At 41.0% G+C, this 19291-nt stretch overlaps 1 protein-coding gene across 1 annotated transcript in view; it reads left to right on the forward strand.

Annotated features, from left to right (window-relative positions):
• Cog1 (conserved oligomeric Golgi complex subunit 1) overlaps positions 1–19291 on the forward strand; it is a 236970-nt gene that overhangs the window by 170233 nt on the left and 47446 nt on the right. The window contains exon 12 of the mRNA XM_080268130.1: positions 5844–5973. Within this exon, the coding sequence (XP_080124256.1) occupies positions 5844–5973 (130 nt within the window). The remainder of the gene's footprint in view (positions 1–5843; positions 5974–19291) is intronic.

Below are 19291 nucleotides of genomic sequence, written 5' to 3' on the forward strand. Positions count from 1 at the left end.
TTTGTTAATGGCAAACTGAAACAAAAGGAAGGAATCACCAAACTGAAAGTAAGAGGAGAAGTCTATAAAGATGCAGCAATGCAAGCTGAAATAATGAACAAATGTTTCCAATCAGTTTTCACTAATGAAAAAGAGTTTGTGGAAGGGGAGGGAGTGATTAGAATTGTACAGGTGATAAAAGATATAAAAGTGGAGGTACAGGAAGTGTATAAATTACTGGAAACTCAAGATGTAAGGAAAACCCCAGGACCTGATGGAATTTCTAATTGGGTACTGAAGGAATGCAGAGAACAACTGGCGGATAAAATTCACAGTTTAATCGTGTGTTCTCTGGAAGAGGGGAAAGTGCCATAAGAATGGAAGAGGGCAAATGTGGTACCAATTTATAAGGGAGGAAACAGGGAAGAACCCCTGAATTATAGACCGTGTCTTTCTAGAGAAGGGAAAGAAGTTGCATGTGGCTTTCATGGACTTGGAGAAAGCATATGACAGGGTGGATTGACAAGGATTGTGGAAAGTATTAAGAATATATGGAGTAGACGGGAAGTTGTTGAATGCTGTGAAGAGTATGTATGATGGTGCTAAGGCTGCTGTGCGTGTGGATGGTGAACTGAGTGAATTTTTCTCTTTGAAGGTTGGGTTGAAACAGGGATGTGTCATGTCTCCATGGTTGTTCAATCTGTACATGGATGGGGTAATAAAAGAGGTACAAGGTAGGGTAGTGGATGTTGGAGTGGCCCTTTTGAGAGAGGGTAGTGTTTCAAAACTCCCTGTACTGTTGTTTGCAGATGATACTGTGTTGTTGAGTGAAGACGAAGGGGAGCTGTAAGGCTTGGTGGATGAGTTTGCCGCAAGGATTGGTGGATGAGTTTGGGAGACTGTGTAAGAAACGGAATCTAAAGGTGAATGTAGGGAAGAGTAAAGTGATGGTCTTTGAGAGAGGTGAAGTCAGTGAATGTGCAGCGAGGTTGGATGGTGAGGAATTGGAAAATGTGAGTACGTTTAAGTACTTGGGTAGTGTGATGAGTAAGGATGGAGGTTTGGAGGGCGAAGTGCTTGAAAGGGTACAGCAGGGAAGAAAGGTTGCTCGTTCCTTGAAAGCAGTGATAAGAAACAGGGAAGTGAGCATGGAAGTGAAAAAGTTATTACATGACAGTATTGTGACACCAACTCTGACATAAGGAAGTCAAGCTTGGACGTTGTTGGAAGGGCACAAGTCAAGAGTGAGAGCAGTGGAAATGATTTTTTTAAAGGAGCCTGTGGAGTCGCATGGAGAGTCAGGCTGACAAATGAGGATATAAAGGAGCGTTGTGGTGTGGATGTGGATGTGATAGGAAGCGTTAAGAGGAATACACTGAGGTAGTTTGGCCATGTGGAGAGGATGGAGGGTGAAAGACTGACGAAGAGAGTGTATGTGAGTGAGGTGGAGGGGGGGGAGAGGGAGGAGGAGGCCGAGGATGAGATGGAGGGATTGGGTGGAGAGGTATATGAGAGAGGGGTGTGTGAGTTGGGAGCAGGGCAGTGAAATGGCAGGGGACAGGGCGACGTGGAGGCGATTTGTTAGTGGCCACCCCGAACAGGATTGAGGCATCTGGCAATAGATAGATAGAGAGTCTTTAACCAGCATGGTTGCAAAATTGTGTGAGAGAATCCTGAAAGACAGATGGATAAACTATCTGGAAGAGATGAATATTTTGGCTGAATGTCAGTTTGGATTTAGAAGTGGAAGGTCATGTGTTTCCAACTTGTTGAGCTTTTACTCAAGAGCAATTAACATGGTACAGGAAAGAGATGGTTGGGTGGATTGTTGAGCTTTTACTCAAGAGCAATTAACATGGTACAGGAAAGAGATGGTTGGGTGGATTGTGTGTACTTAGACTTAGAGAAGGCCTTTGACAAGGTACCTCATAAGAGACTAATGTGGAAACTAGAGTATATAGGAGGACTGAAGGGGAAACTCCTGGAATGGATGAGAGACCTTTTGAGAGACAGACAAATGAGGACAGTAATAAAGGACAGGATGTCTGGATGGAGAGAAGTAACAAGTGGAGTCCCTCAAGGCTCTGTGTTGGCACCAGTGATGTTCCTGATTTACGTAAATGATTTGGTAGATGGAGTGAACAGTTATGCAAGTCTGTTTGCTGACGATGTAAAGATCTTGAGGAAGGTAGAGGTTGAGGAGGATCGTAAAATGCTGCAAGAGGATCTGGATAGGATATATGATTGGAGCCGGATGTGGGAAATGAAATATAATGTAAAGAAATGTAAAATATTGGAAATGGGTAAAAGTATCAGGAGGCCATCACTGAATTATTTGTTGGGTAATGAATTAATCACAAAAATGAGAGAAGTGAAAAATTTAGGAGTGCTGGTCTAAGATAGTTTGTCACCTGATAAACACATTAACAAGATAGTTAGAGGGATGTATAAGCTCTTGACTAACATAAGAGTAGCATTTCATTATATAGATGAGGAGATGAAGGAAAAATTGATAGTGGCCATGATCCACCCCAGGTTAGAATATGCAGCGGTAGTGTGGTCCCCACACAAAAAGGAAGATATTAACAAGATTGAGAGAATACAAAGAACAGCATCCAAGATGGTCCCCAGTCTGGCAGATGTGGCATACAGAGAGAGGCTGGAAAAACTGGATTTGCCTTCCTTAGAGGAAAGGAGAAAGAGAGGAGACATGATTGCAGTGTTCAGGACTATGGTGGAAGTGGATAAAATTGTCAAAGAAGATCTGTTTGTATGGGATGGGAGAGCAACAAGAGGACACGGGATGAAATTGAAAAAGTCAAGCTGCTTGAAGGATATCAAGAAATATAGCTTTCCTTATAGAAGTATTGACTTATGGAATAGCCTGGACAAAAAGATCGTCCAGTTTAAAAACTTAAACGAGTTTAAAGCTAAATTTGACTTACTGAGAAACAGCGACGGAAACCCACGAGCATAGCACATTTCGTGTAGATAACAATTAGGTATATTAGGTAAATACATAGATACCTGTATTTGGAACAACTTAGACGAAGAGGTGGTGCAAGAGAAAAATATTCATGTGTGTAAAAGTAGACCAGATAAATGTGGATATGGAGACAGGACAACACGAGCATTGCTCAATTCTTGTATACTACAAATAGGTAAATACACACACACACACATGATTTTGATTTAAAGGATACTAGAAGGCCCGTTTTCATTTAGTGAACTTCTTGGACAGTCATTTCAGGCAGACAACCCCAAGTATTCAATGAGAATCAAAGAACTAGATTCAGAATACTCTTTAGTGGTGTTCCACAGGCCTTAGCCTCCACATCCTTCATTTACCTTTCCTCCATGACCTACCAATCCCCTCTTTTTGCTGTAACAGGTTATTTAATGCCAGCAGCCCAGCTGTAGCTTCATAACACTCCAAATCTCATCACTCAGAAGGCTGCTCTTGCATTATGTACACCCACTATATTATTGGTTTACAGAAAACAGCATGAATGCCTTACCAAGAAAATCAGCAATCATTTGCATCACATCTTCAAGTCCAGACATAATTGACAGGTACACCTTTAAGCTGCTATCTTTAATTAATCACCTCTTTTTTTAAGAAAAATATCCAAAAAATTCTTGGATCACCATGGAGTCATTCAGACCCAGAAAAGCTGAGGCTCAGGTACAGTTTTCATTGCACTGCTAAATGCCTAAATGGCAGAGAAACCTCTCCCAAGGTTTCTAATGAAATATGTATGCTTTGAACTTTCCAGTCCTGTGGAGATTTCCACCACATGGCAACACTGCAAGGTAGGGAAGGGTGGTACTCCATACACTTGGCTGAAATCGCTATTTGTTTGCTGTTTGTGCAAGAAGAGCATTTAGTGTCTCGATGTCGTAGCATGAGATTTTTTTTTTTTTTTTTTTTTTTTTTTTTTTTTTTTTTTTGGAGAAAAATAGTTTTCTTTCAGCTTTTGTTTCACTGAAATACCCATAGCAGGGTTCCTGAAAACAGACAGTGAAGAAGACTTAGGTGAAGAGAAATAGCCTATGGTGTTCTTGACCTATTGGGAAGACGAAGGCCTTGCATTTCACTCATGTGAGTGTCATCATTGCAAGAAAAATCGTTACTCTGCGAGTGGATACCAAAATTTTTATTCCTACAGTATTGATCCATCCCATCCTTGCAGCTGTGTGTGCGCAGCCACAAAAAAATGAAGGTAGAACAGTTTCTGTGCATTGCATGAAGACATCCTTTTCTGCCACCCAACACTTCACAAATGTATTGCCACCACAACCAGGCAGTACCCTCACTGAATCTCCTCTAGATATTGGTATTTATTCCACAGAAACTGCCAGGCCCAGAGACATTTTGTTTCACCTAGTCAGACCAGAGTAGGATTAGGCCAACACTCCTCTTCACTTGAGAACCAACAAATAATACAGCTCACAAATACGTCAATCACTTTGCCCTCACTGCTGCTTTTCACACCACAACACATTCATTTCATGCATCTTATTTCCACTAGATACAGATAAACCTTAAGTTGTCTATTGTAAATTCCATTGATACCTTTTAAGCTGATTTCCCAGTTTCCAGTACTAGGTGTATGGAAGATATTATAAATATTTGACACAAGTGACCAATATATAACAAAGACCTAATGAATTCAGGCTGGTGGTGATGGTGGTAAGCAGTTTTATGCAATTTCCTTCAACTGCCTCAGCTGGAGGAAGTCATTTATAGTTTGTTCTTGGTACTTACAGATAAGTTTATTGCACTCAGAAGATTCATTTCTAACTGGAGGGTTTAGAAGAATGTTCATTAATCCTTTCACAATTCATATGTTCTCTTAAGTTGAATAAGATCATCCATTAGCAGCAAGAATGATGATGATATCAGGCTGAAGGGGTTGAGGATGTCTTTATCACCATCATATGGAGGAAAATTCAGTTTTTTGCCACACAAAACCATTCTTGGCAGCACTGTTCATTGTAGTGAAAGACCATTTGTTAGTTATTCCTTGTCTTCAGTGTTTATAGTCAGCATAGATAAATGCCTCCTGCTGTGGCCATTTTCTTTAGGTAGGTGCTGCAGCAGCCACACATTTAGGAGAGGGGGAAAAAAGTTTCGCATAGTATATACTATATATATATATATATATATATATATATATACTATATATATATATATATATATATATATATATATATATATATATATATATATATATATATATATATATGTTAGTGGTAGGTGGGGGCACTCACCATCCACTCACTCAATGTAGTGCTGCTCTCGGGTGTCTTCCCTTTCTGCTTCATCCTTCTTTCCTTCCATCTTCTTCTGTCTTTCTTTCCTTCAGTCTTTCCTCGTTATTCTGCCTACGGGTAACTTTACACTCCCTCTTCTGTCTTTCATTCCTTCAGTCTATCCTCGTCCTTCTGCCTGAGGGTGACTCTACACTGAGTGACAAGCCAAATGGTTTCCTGTACACCAGGAGACCATTTACTACGCTGGGTGGTAACCATATAACCAAATTTTGGCGCCTGGTGGTTTAGTGGGTAATTATTGTGCTCCAGTCGGATTGAACCGGTGAAGGTTTATGTCCAAGGGATGGTTGGGGTCTATTCCTCACTTAATACCACTCAGGGATGAGTGAGGTTGGTCACTCTCATCTTAATGTCAGAACCAACTAGCTTAGCCCAGGGCTTCTACGCATCTCATGGGACAATGCAGGATTAAATGATGGATGGATAATATTCTCATGCTGATTTCAGTAACTTTTTGGATGTGGTAATACTGTAATTTGTTATATAATGCTCTACCACTTTTTATTTCTAATTATTTATTTTTCCAGGAGAGTGTGAGAAGGAAGGTGTGCGTGGATTTGTGAGAGAGAACAGTGTAGGGGGGGAGAGGAGTGCAAAGGAGGATCATCATGCACTGTTGACGTACCTCCAAGAAGCCAGCTGCTCCACTTTCATTCAGTATGCATCCAGAATAAGTACTTTTTTTTTTTAATACAATATATTTTTTCACTTGCGAAGAAGGTGTAAACAGAAGTCACTTTGTATGTTCCGTATTGAAGTTAAAGAAGTAAGGAAAAGGTACAGTCTTGTAATTACAGTAAAAGTCAAATTATTTGGCATCCATGGGACCAGGCCGATACTGAGTGACGAGATTTGCTGAATAATAAAAAAACCTACCTACACAGTGCCTTACATGTGTTTGTGAACACTGTCATCACTACTTATATTATTACAAATGTGTTTGGAGACTGTATACTGTATGATACAGTACAATCCTGTATTCAATACAGTACCATGGTAATCCCCCCAATTAGCGACGGTTACATTCCAGACCCCCCTTGCTAATTCTTGACGCCCTCCTGAAAATGACATTCACCTTTAATTGCATAGCCAATGAACCACTGATACTGTAATGCATTGTCCATAAAGAAACTTTTCATGTTAAATCCGTTTCCCCATTGCTTTTAGCTGTTCGGCTGTGACAACTCTTGTTTGATTCATCAGCGTAATGGCAGAAGGGACTGTCCTAAGTGTTTAACCCGTGGAGAGCGACCATGCTTCCATAGGTACCGGGCGCCAAGCGACGATTTGGCAGAAATTTCAAGTCTTACAGAGTTGAATGAAACACACATCATCGTCTTGGACATGTTCGCGCGCATCCAGCAATATATATATATATATATATATATGACCACGTAAAGTCACCTGGTGGTGAGATAAAATGGCCAGAAAATGAACAGCTGGTGGTGCGAGAAAAACAGCCTGTACCTACCATGGCCTTGGCAAGAATCACGTGATTACTGTATCATCAACTCTCTCTCTCTCTCTCTCTCTCTCTCTCTCTCTCTTTCCGGAAGAGGAGGGAGGGAATGGAGAATAAGAGAGGGAAGAGGGACAAAGTTTATGCCTTATCTCCTCACTCAAAGGGATGCTCCTTTGCCATTCCCATTTTAATTCTCTCTCTCTCTCTCTTTCTCAGAAAAATGCCCTTTATCTCTCTCTCTCTCTCTCGTGTGTGTGTGCAGATCCCGTCTCTCTGTCTCTCTCTCCCTCTCCCTCTCTCTCTCGTGTGTGTGTGTTTGTCTGTGTATAGATCCCCTAGCGCCTGGTGTGGGGTTGGCGGCATCACGGGAGGAAAGTTAGTGCGCGCTCCATGGTGTCTGCACACGCGTGTATTCTGAGCATATATGAGGCAGTGCATGGGTGGTATCGAGAGTTGCCACCTGCCCCTATTTCCCATACAAATTTCACACCACCTACTCCTCGTGGTGCGGTTTTGGTGTGCCTTTGAAAATCACGCTCATTTGAGGCCTATCGCTTTCGACTCTGAGAAGTCTCAAATGAGGCCTGTCACTCTGAACGGGTTAACTAAACCGAACCTAACCAGGTTTAACTACCAAATACAGTAGAGTCTTCATACAACACAAGATAGGTAATGCAGAACCTCGTGCAAAATAAATTTTTCATTAAAATGTAACATATATTTACATGTAAAATAAGGGGTTACGTTCTAGGAGCCTCATATTATTCATCAAAAATATATTTGATGGATTATTACAAATATGCCGGCCTTAAGACACCCAAGAGTGTGTGTTTACGTTTGATATCACCGACTGGACACACTGCGTTCTAACCTCACCTATTAGTTTTGCCCCCTAATAGTCCCCATAAAAATTTTAATCGCCAAGGATTGCCACAAAGCCTCTTCAAAGTCCTCATTACCAATCAAGCAAAAACTTTTGACCTAAACAACATGTGAATAATGGCCGCCTAGCATCATGCATATTTCACGAGAGATCACTGTTGGCACTTGTTAAAAAATATATATATATATATATATATATGCAGTGTGAAACTATTTTTGAAAGCCATGAGTCATTAACAATAGAGGAAAAGAAAGTGCTATAAAGAAATCGTTAGCATGGAGGGATTGCGTATTTTTCACTACTCAGATACACACGAATGTGGTAATCCTGAATAATAAACAAGTCATCCAAGCAGTACAATTTGTATGACAATATAATTCACAAGAACTAAACTCACATAATTATCTTACTTAACTATTAATGTAAACACATAGTGTCTCCACATATCATAAGATCTGAATTTTCTCAGCCAGAAACCGTCAGTTCATAACAAAGATTGGGTACAAAGCCTTCCTCCCCCCCCCACACACACTCGTTGAACCAAAGGCAAAAACATTGATTTTACTGCTCCTCCATCATTAACTTTTTTTCCCAACAAAGAAAACTATCCACATTGTAAACACACCCGAGTCATTTTATCTGTCTGATCGTTTGCATTTAAGCTCCCCCACCACACGCCACTTCATCCAACAATTTTACAATTTCATTTAGAATAAATGCTTTTCTTGTGTTCATAGCGCTTTCAGGGTGCTTAGACATAAAGTTAATTTGGAACCACATGCTCAGAGATCTGAGAGGAAATGAGGAGCAAGGTAATAAGCAAATAAACTTCTCATCACAGCAACTGTCCACACAACACTGAGGCAGGATGTGGTAGGTGGTATGGGACATGGGTCACGTGGGTCGGGTTGGGTCGAGGAAGCCAGTCAATGACCTTCAAAAGCATAACACACGAGTTGTATCTTGAAATCCAGTACTGTACCTAAACACACCCATTTCCCACTGTTTCTCTCGTGCAGTTGAGTGGTATTACTGTGCTATTAAGTAATTATGGGAGAAATTAAATGCCCATGTTATAGTAAGATCATTGTTTCTTTTTGTCTTAATTTGCGACACTGCTGTAATTTAACCAGACCTAACCTAACCTACAGTTGGGAAATTGGGAAACAAAATCCATCTTTGAGAGCTTAGAGTAAGTTTCTTCAGTTGCACTGGAAACAAACAATCGTAGGTATGGCTCAGCGGCTAAAGCCCTCAATGGCCGTGGGTTCAGAAATTCGCGTGCCCCCCTGGCTGGCCCTAGAACAATTTTTTAAGAGTTCTAAAATCAATTTATTTTTCTTAAAGTTGTGAAGAGAATCATCTGGCACACCTAGCATTGTGTTTTTTAGCTTCCTAAACCCATTTTGTGATTCGCTGTGATTCAAAGAAGAATTGATAAAATTATGGTGCATATGCCATATGAGCGACAACATTTGTGATTAAGTGACTGCCTGACTGCTTGGGGTGGTTGTGTAGAGGCGCGTAAACATACCAGTGACCTTCGTTTCCCTCCCATAATTGTTCACAGATTTTTATAGCTTGTGCTAACTCGACATCTCTGACACCGGTACTGCAAGAGGGTTGTTCAGCACTGAGGGGTTATTAAGGGGTTAATGGAATACATTACTGTTCATGTTAGTACTCTCTCTTTCATATGTACACACAAAAACGAAAAGAAGAATGAGTGCTAAAGGAACGTTTAACTTTCAGCAGAAAGTCCATACCAATTCAGTTAATCTTCCCCCAGCTTATTTTCTGTATTTTTCAGACTATTTGTTTTTAGGAAGAAATTGCCAATTAGTGAAGCCATTAATTATGAGTTTGGCATTTATGGGGTTCTGCAGTATACCACCTGAATCTGAAAAATAGAGAAATTAATGAACATATACAAGTGTAATGACACAGTAGGCCTACAAGTTCACATGCACTTAACTTAAGTTCCATATTTACATTTGTACAGTGGAAGGGGTTGATCTGCCAAACAATCAAAGACTTTCGTAAATGACACTGTTTCTGATAACTTATGAAATATCGGATTTGCCGTGTAATTGGATGCTGAATAGTTGGACTTTTACTGTAATTTTCTGTTTGCCATTTAATCATTTTGGTCTAAAGTACTCTGTTAGTGCTCCATTTGTCACTTACAGCCCATTACAGAAAAAATATGCACCAAATCATAATGGACTAAACAAGAAGAAACCTACAAAACAGGTATATCTTATTACACTCATCATGTCCACCAGCCTGCACACCTTATTTTAGTGAAGGAGAAATAGGAGCTGTGTAGTTGTTAGTTATATAAAAGGAAGGTGAGGGAGTGAAAGGAGCATAAGAGGAGTGTGAAAGAAGTGAAAAGAAAAGCACTGTACTTCCCACCATACCCAGTAATGCACACCAGCGTATAATGTGCTCCCATTATTTGGCAAAGGATATTCAGGAAAAGAAAAAAAGTTTAATTTACCATTTATAGATATTCAACATCCCCCAATAAGCTGTGAGAGAAAAATTTTTTTTATTGAATTATTTATTAAAGTGAAAATGTACATATATACAAATCTTCCACTGCTGCCTTGCATTAGATAACTTGTTAATAATTAGGAAGGCTATCAAGTAGTTTGCTTCTGACAGTTGGTGGCCTTGCCTCTCATATTTCATTATTATTTTTGCCATCCTGGCAAACAGGGTTTTGTAGGTCCTAGTCACCTCAGCCTGTACACCTGTCCCAAACCATGACCTTTTTGGTACAATGTGCAGGGTGATTTTGGGAAAAAGGTGCACATTATTTGGTGGGAAATAGAGTTTGTTCTTTGACAAGGTAAGCTGATGAAATATGGAATGAAGTATTGTATGGAGAAGTTTTATATTTGAAATGTGATTTTGAATGCTTACTATCCCCAGCTAAAATGGACCATATAGAATCTTGAGAAGATAGCAGTATTATGGGAATTTATATGCCTTGAAATGAATGATAGTACAGTGACCTCTCCATATGGGCTCCAGAGCGTACAGAGGTAGTGTATACAAGCTCCTTTAATTTAATCTGAATAATGTGTTAATCAGATTTCTGGCCTGACTCTAACCTTGCCCATTAAAATCCCACTGTAACCCCAACAAGAATACAGATATTGTACTTAAGGGCAATGCCTACTGTGTACAGGAAAAGCAGAAATGAGGTTGTTACTGTATATTAACCCTTACCGTTCTGGACAAAAAAAAAAATAGACTGACACCTATTTATGCTGGCCGATTTTTTTTTTTTTTTTTTTTTTTTTTTTTTTTTTTTTTCCCCTGAGTAAATGGGCACAATACATCAGTATAAGATCCCAGGTACTAATAAAAGTAGTCACTAAAGACAGATAGTTGGTTGAATTGAGTCAGGTTGTTGCCACTCTACCTCTGAAATCTTCGAGGTTATTGAGAGAGCAGAACATCTGTGAGCTTATGAACCGATTTTGGATTTTTTGTGTGGACAAATGGGCATAATACATCAATATAAGATCCCTGGTACTAATAAAAGTAATCACCAAAGCCAGAAAGTAGGTTGAATCGAGTCAGGTTGGTGCCACATGACCTCTGAAATCTTCAAGGTTACAGACAGGGCAGAGCAGCTGTGAGCCAATGAAGACTCACTCACCTCCCATACTCCTAATTCAGTGCTGTAAGCATAGCGGAGAAATGACTGAAGTTAGTAAGATACGATATTACCTTCCATTTTACCTTGGTTGCACACATTGACTTCTCAGTGCTGCAGGACGTAGATCTACATCAGCACTTTTGAAAGGGGTGTAGATCTACATCACTAGCATGGTATGGGGTAAATACAGCAAAGCCTCAATTTCTTGCACCTGGAAAATGCCGATTAAAAAAAAATTCAGTTAAAATCCGGGCATCTGGATTGTCTTTAAGAAATCTATCTATCTATCTATTGCCAGACGCCTCAATCCCATTCGGGGTGGCCACAAACAAATCGCCTCCACGTCACCCTGTCCCCCACCATTTCACTGCCCTGCTCCCAACTCACATCCCCCTCTCTCATATGCCTCTCCACCCCATCCCTCCATCTCATCCTCGGCCTCCCCCTCCCTCTCCCCCTCTCCACCTCACTCACATACACTCTCTTTGTCAGACTTTCACCCTCCATCCCCTCCACATGGCCAAACCACCTCAGTATATTTCTCCTAACGCTTCCTATCACATCCACATCCACATCCACATCCACACCACAACGCTCCTCTATATCCTCATTTGTCAGCCTGTCTCTCCATATGACTCCACAGGCTCCTCTCAAATAACTCATTTCCACTGCTCTCACTCTTGACTTGTGCCCTTCCAACAACGTCCAAGCTTCACTTCCATACGTTAGAGTTGGTATCACAATACTGTCATGTAGTAACTTTTTCACTTCCATGCTCACTTCCCTGTTTCTTATCACTGCTTTCAAGGAACCAGCAACCTTTCTTCCCTGCTGTACCCTTTCAAGCACTTCACCCTCCAAACCTCCATCCTTACTCATCACACTACCCAAGTACTTAAATGTACTCACATTTTCCAATTCCTCACCATCCAACCTCGCTGTACATTCACTGACTTCACCTCTCTCAAAGACCATCACTTTACTACTGACTACATTCACCTTTAGATTCCGCTTCTTACACACTCTCCCAAACTCATCCACCAAGCCTTGCAGCTCCCCTTCGTCTTCACTCAACAACACAGTATCATTTGCAAACAACAGTACCGGGAGTTTCCAAACACTACTCTCTCTCACCAGGGCCACTCCAACATCCACTACTCTACCTTGTATCTCTTTTATTACCCCATCCATGTACAGATTGAACAGTCATGGAGACATGACACATCCCTGTTTCAGCCCAACCTTCAAAGAGAAAAATTCACTCAGTTCACAGTCCACACGCACTGCAGCCTTAGCACCATCATACATACTCTTCACAGCATTCAACAACTTCCCATCTAATCCATATATTCTTAATACTTTCCACAATCCTTGTCTATCCACCCTCTCATATGATTTCTCCAAATCCATGAAAGCCTCATACAACTTCTTTCCCTTCTCAAGAAACTTTTCCACTAAAGATCTAAGAATGAATATCTGATCTACACAACCTCTTCCCTTCCTAAAGCCTCCTTGTTCTTCTCCAACTAATTCCTTTGTTATTTCCCTAACTGTCAATAAGTATCCTACCATGCACTTTTCCTATTATACTAAGAAGACAAATGCCCCTATGATTACCACATGCTTCTTTTTCCCCTTTTCCTTTGTACAAGGGAATGATTTTACCTGGCTTCCAATCCTCTGGAACTCTACCTTCCTCCCAGGCCAATCTGCACATCTTCCACATCCATTCTACTACTATCTCTCCCCCATGCTTCAACATTACACCACACACTCCATCAGTTCCTGGGGCTTTCCCAATTTAACTTTCTTCATTGCTTCCACAACTTCTATCCTACTGATTTCTTCCTGTCTTCTCACCTCCCTCCTTCTCCCAGCCATTCCCCAGCCACTTATAGTCGCATTACTTCCATCCTCTATTTTCAACAATTCCTTAAAGTGTTCTCTCCATCAGCTCACTTTTTCTCTCCACTAGTAATCTACCATTTTTATCTTTCACTCCCCTGATAACTTCACTTCCACCCTGTCTTACTCTCTTAAACGTCTTTCCAGAACATTTTCTTACAGTCCCTCCACTTTACAATCAAATTCCTTCCAAATTCCTCATCCACTCTCTTCTTACTCTCTCTTACTAATCTTTTCACCTCTCTCTTTCTTTCTACATATAACTCTCTCTTCCGTCTCTCAACTTCTTCCACGCCCCTATTTCTCATCCATTCATTGTATGCTTTCTTCTTTTGTGCCACAGCCTGTCTCACCTCTTCATTCCACCACGCTATTCCATTGCACACCCCTCCGTCTTCTCTTCATCCCACACACCACATCACATGCTGCACATACTTCTTCTATGAACATCCTGTACACACCCTCCACGTCCCCCATCTGCTCCAGTTCATATTGCCCAATCATTCCTCCACTTCTCTCATATATTCTGCCTTTTTCTCATCCTCTTGTAATCTTTCCACTCTCCTTGCAAATACTCCTTCTTCCCATCCTTCCCTTCTTCTATTTCTCCATCTTTTTTGGATCTTGATTCTGGCCACCACCAAGTAGTGGTCAGAAAGTCCACTCCCCTAACTCTATAAGCTCTTGCATCCATTACACATCTTCGCATCCTTTCATTCATACACATTCAGTTCACCACCCACCCTTCTCATCACTCGCCATGTATACCTGTGGATCATTTTATGCCTGAAGAGGGTATTGGCTATCACCAACCCCCTCTCAGCACAAATGTCCACTAATGCACTGCCATTCATATCTGTCTCAGCAGGCACACCCCACTCACCAACTATTCCATCCACCTTCACATTCCCTACTTTACCATTCATATCACCGATCAAAAACACTCTGTCATTCCTTCCAAACTTTTCCATGCACACTTCCACATTTGTCCAGAATTCTTCTTTCACTCTGCTTGCACGATCTTGCGTTGGCACATACACACACACAATCGCCCACATTTGTATTCCAACTTTCAATCTTACCCACACAATCCTGCAAAATTCTGGATGTTTGGGCCATCTGTCTGGACTTAAGAATGTTCAGGAAAGCATAATATTGTATTCCTATCCATAGTTGGTGTTACAAACTGCTGTTTATGTTTAATAATTTATGCACAGTAATTCACTAAGCTGAAAATAACCTTAGTTATAACAACCAGATCACCAGGTTTCCATTTTTGCACCTTTGCACTGTCCAGTCACTTTTAGTCATGCATTGTGTGATTTGCTACACATGATGCACATGCTGTTTCGTGAGCGTGTAGATTGCTTTACATGTGTAATAGGTGGTAGGTGGGGGCACCCATCATCCACTCACGATGTAGTGCTGCCTGCTTCTGCCTTCATGTCTGTTACTGTTTTTCTTTGTATGTCCTCTTTTCCTATTTTTCCCGTCCCTCCTGTCACTACTCATTCCTCTTCTGTCCACTTAAGGTGACATTACACTGATTAACACGCCAAATGGTTCCCTGTAACTTAGGATACCATTTACAACTCAGCTTGGTAACCATATAGCCATATAATGGGGTGATGTGAAGCCTACTATGGTGGCCCTATTAAATGGGTGGAGAGACACAGATGGGGTCTCCATCCAGGAACAAAACTTCCATACTGATCCCTGCACCTCACTGTGGCAAAGCGCCATCAGGTGCATGGGGACATTTGTTCACTGCACGGGGTGGCCCTGAAGTAGCGGTTGATTGCGTGTGGTTGATGGGTTTGCTTGTTTAGACGGACTGAGTTAGAATAAGAAGAACATGTATAATAATTTCTGCATAAGAAAGAATATTTTATGTAATTCATCTCTTAGCTGAAATAATATCCTTAAACTGATTACAAAATCACTAGAGTGTTGCCTTTGCACTGTCTTGTTGCATTATTTTGGTTTCACATTGTTTTTGATATGCCACAACTGATGCACTTATTTTTTCGTAAACTAGTACAGCATACTTTCGTTTAACAATGAGTATGCATTTGAAAACATCCATTGTATGAGGGATTATCTTATATTGGGTCAGTGATAACATGGATTCAGTGGGGATAAGTTTTATGCCAAGGATCACCCACCCAACAGAGTTTAAAAACAAATCTCCAGCTAACCTTAACTGGTGATTATTTCGCTTCACAGCACTTCTCTTGTTGTTTACCACCAAAAATAAGCTTAAACACAAGTCTCCAACACACCTAAGCTGGTATCTGTTTCACTTCACTGTACTTTCATTGCTACTTGAACTCCACACTATTGTCCTGATAGTGATGAGTGCAAAATTTTAATGCCATCTTGGAACCAGCAAATGACTTAGACTTGCATGAGGGCGATCATATGAGTGAAAATATCAACCAGGGAGGCTTCCTGGAGGATCATAGTCATCATATAAGAGAAAATTCTGTTGTATATCAAGAAAAAAGTCCTGATTTTTCATCATTGTATAAGTGATTCAATCTCATACCAGTTCGTCACAGAACGAGGGTCTGCTGTAGATTGCAGTACTGTCTATCTAGCTATCTGTCTATCTGTTGCCAGGCACCTTATTCCCATAAGGGATGGCCACAGACAAACCATCTCCATGTTGCTCTCTCCCTTCCATTTTGTTTCCCTCCCCCCATCTCACACCACCCTCTCCCATGTACCTCTCCACTCCATCCTTCCATCCCATCCTTGGTCTCCCCCTCCCTCTCCCCCCATTCAATTCACTCCCATACACCCTCCTCGTTAATCTCTCACTCTCCATCCTCTTCACGTGGCTAAACCGCCTCAGTGTATTTCTCCTAACGATTTCTATCACATCCGCATCCACACCACAGCACTCTTTCACTTCCTCATTTATCAGTCTGTCTTTCCATGTAAATCAACATGTTCCTCTCAGATAACTTATTTCCACTGCTCTCACTCTTGACTTATGTCCCTCCAGCAAGGTCCAAGCTTCACTTCCATATGTTAGATTTGGTATTACAATACTGTCATGCAGCGACTTATTTACTTCTATGCTAACTTCCTTGTTTCTTATCACTGCTTTCAAGGAACCAACAACCTTTCTTCCTTGTTGTACGCTTTCAAGCACTTCATCCTCTAAACTTCCATCCTTACTCATCACACTACCCAAGTATTTAAACGCACTCACATTTTCCATTTCCTCCTCATCCAACCTCACTGTACATTCTGTGACTTCATTTCTCATAAGACCATAACATTACTTTTCCTTACATTCACCTTTTGATTCCATTCTTACACACACTCCCAAACTCATTTGCCAAGCCATGCAGCTCCCCTTCATCCTCACTTAACAACACAGTATCATCTCCAAGCAACAGTACAGAGAGTTTAGGGCTGCTCCAACATCCACTGGGCTACCCTGTATCTCTTTTATAACCCCATCCATATACAGATAAAACAACCCTGGCGAAGTGACGCATCCCTGTTTTAGTCCAACCATCAAATAGAAAAATTCACTCTGTTCACTGTCCACACACACTGCAGCCTTAGCGCTGTCATACATACCCTTGACGGCATTTAACAACTTGCCATTTACTCCATATGTTCATAATACTTTCCACATTCCTTGTCTATTCACCCGGTCATATGCTTTCTCCAAATCCATGAAAGCCACATACAACATCTTTCTCTCCTCTAGAAACTCATCCACTAAAGACCTGAGGATAAATATCTGATCTGCACAACCTCTTCCCTACCTAAAACCTCCGTGTTCTTCTCCAACTAATTCCTATGTTATTTCCCCAACACAGTCAATAAGTATCCCACCAAATACTTTTCCTGTTACACTGAGAAGACAAATGCCTTCATGATTACCACACACTTCTTTTTCCCCTTTTCCTTTGTACAGGGGAATAATTATTCCTGACTTCCAATCCTTTGGGACTCTACCATCCTCCCAGGCCAATCTGCACATCGACATCCATGCTACTACTATATCTCCTGCGTGCTTCAGCATTTCACCACACATTCCATCAATTCCTGGGGCTTTCCTCGTTTTGACCTTCATCACTTCCACAACTTCCATCCTACTGATTTCTTCCTCTCTTCTCACATCCCTCCTTCTCTCAGCCATTCCCCAGCCACTTATACTTGCGTTACTTTCATTATCAGTCTTCAGCAATTCCTTAAAGTGTTTTCTCCATCTGCTCACTTTTTCTCCCATCTCCACTAGCAATCTACCATTTTTATTTTTCACTCTCCGACTAACTTCTTTATCACTGTGCCTAACTCTCTTTACCTCTTTCCAGAACATTTTCTTACATTCCCTCCACTTTACACTCAGATTCTTTCAAAATTTCTCATCCACACTCTTTTTACTCTCTCGTATTAATCTTTTCACCTCTCTTCCTCTCTACAGTACATGTAACTCTCTCTTCCGTCTCTCAGCTTCTTCCACGCCCTTGTTTCTCATCCACTCACTGTATGCTTTCTTCTTTTGTACCACAGCTTGTCTCACCTCTTCATTCCACCTTACTGTTCCTTGCACCTCCTTTTGTCTTCTCTTCATCTCACACACCACCTCACATGCTGCACAGATTCCTTCTGCTCCAAATCATATATACTTAATTGCTCATCCATATCCCTCTTATATTCTGCCTTTTTTCCATTCTCTTTCAACCTTTTTACCCTCCTTGTATGAACTACTTCCTCCTGTCCTTCCCTTCTTCTGTCCTCCATTTTGTTTGAACCTTGACTTTCACCACCACCAAGTGGTGATGTGAAAGTCCACTCCTCCATCCTGTATATGCTCTTTCATCCATTACACACCTTCTCATTCTGTCATCCACACATTCATAATCAGTCATTGCCTTCCATTCATTAATTTCACCACCCACCCTTCGTATCACTCGCCTTTCATTTTTCATTCATTCATTGCCAGATGCCATGTATCCCAAACAGGGTAGCCAAGGGCTTAGAGTTAATTGTTTTACAGGGAGGGGCACTAACCCTCCACCAACCCCACTTGACACGTAGGGAGAAAGCAATGCCCTCAGGTGAGAGTCGAACTCACGATCTTGAGATTATTCTCATGCGCTACCAACTACGCCTAAATGGCTCACTTGGTAAGCTGCTGTACTCGCCTTTCATACCTGTGGATTATTTTGCGTCTGAAGAGAGTAGTGACTATCACCAACCCCCTCCCCACACAAATTTCCTCTAGAGCACTGCCATTCTCATCCACTTCTGCAGGCACACTTGACTCACCAACTGTTCCATCCACCTTCACATTCCCTACTTTTCCATTCTTATCTCCTCACCATATCACACTCACCTCACCATTTAGTCTCAATCCACATATGTTCACATTTGCACCCTCAAGCACCTGGACAATCTCTCTTTCTCTTCGTCATTCACACCTCTTTCATTCCACATTGAAATCCATACCATGACCTTTTTATTGTCCTTGGTCGTCACCTGTTGGTCCACCCCAGTTTGAGACATTTTATTTGTCTCTTTAGTTAGTTGTTTTCTGGGGAGGGGCACCAACCCTCTGCCAACCCACTTTTTTACTCGAAGGGATCAGGTTTTGATTGGATACAAGTTACCACCCAGCATATCAAATGATTTCCTGGTTTACTGGAAATCGTTTGGCATGTCACTCAAGGTAGAGTTACCCTGGAATAGAGTATCACTTCACTGAGTGAGTGGATGATGCATGCCCCCACAGACATCATTGCTTTACATGTGTAATAAATCCTGTGTAAGAGTGCATTTTTTAAGATTTATTGCTGACCTGAAAATATTTTTAGATATAAGTATAAATCATTACATCATCATTGTGCTGTCTGGTTGCATTGTTTTGATTGCATATTGTTCAGTCTGCCACACATGATTCACTTATTGTTGTTATTATTATTTTTTTTATCCACCTGATTGCTGTTCCTGTGTAATAATTTCTGTTTAAGACAGTATACAGTATTTTGAAATTCACAGATTATCTGAAAATAATATCCCT

The sequence above is a fragment of the Coenobita brevimanus genome, chromosome 26 (assembly GCF_032717465.1).
Source record: "Coenobita brevimanus isolate Jiangsu-jjx chromosome 26, ASM3271746v2, whole genome shotgun sequence".
Classification (NCBI taxonomy): domain Eukaryota; kingdom Metazoa; phylum Arthropoda; class Malacostraca; order Decapoda; family Coenobitidae; genus Coenobita; species Coenobita brevimanus.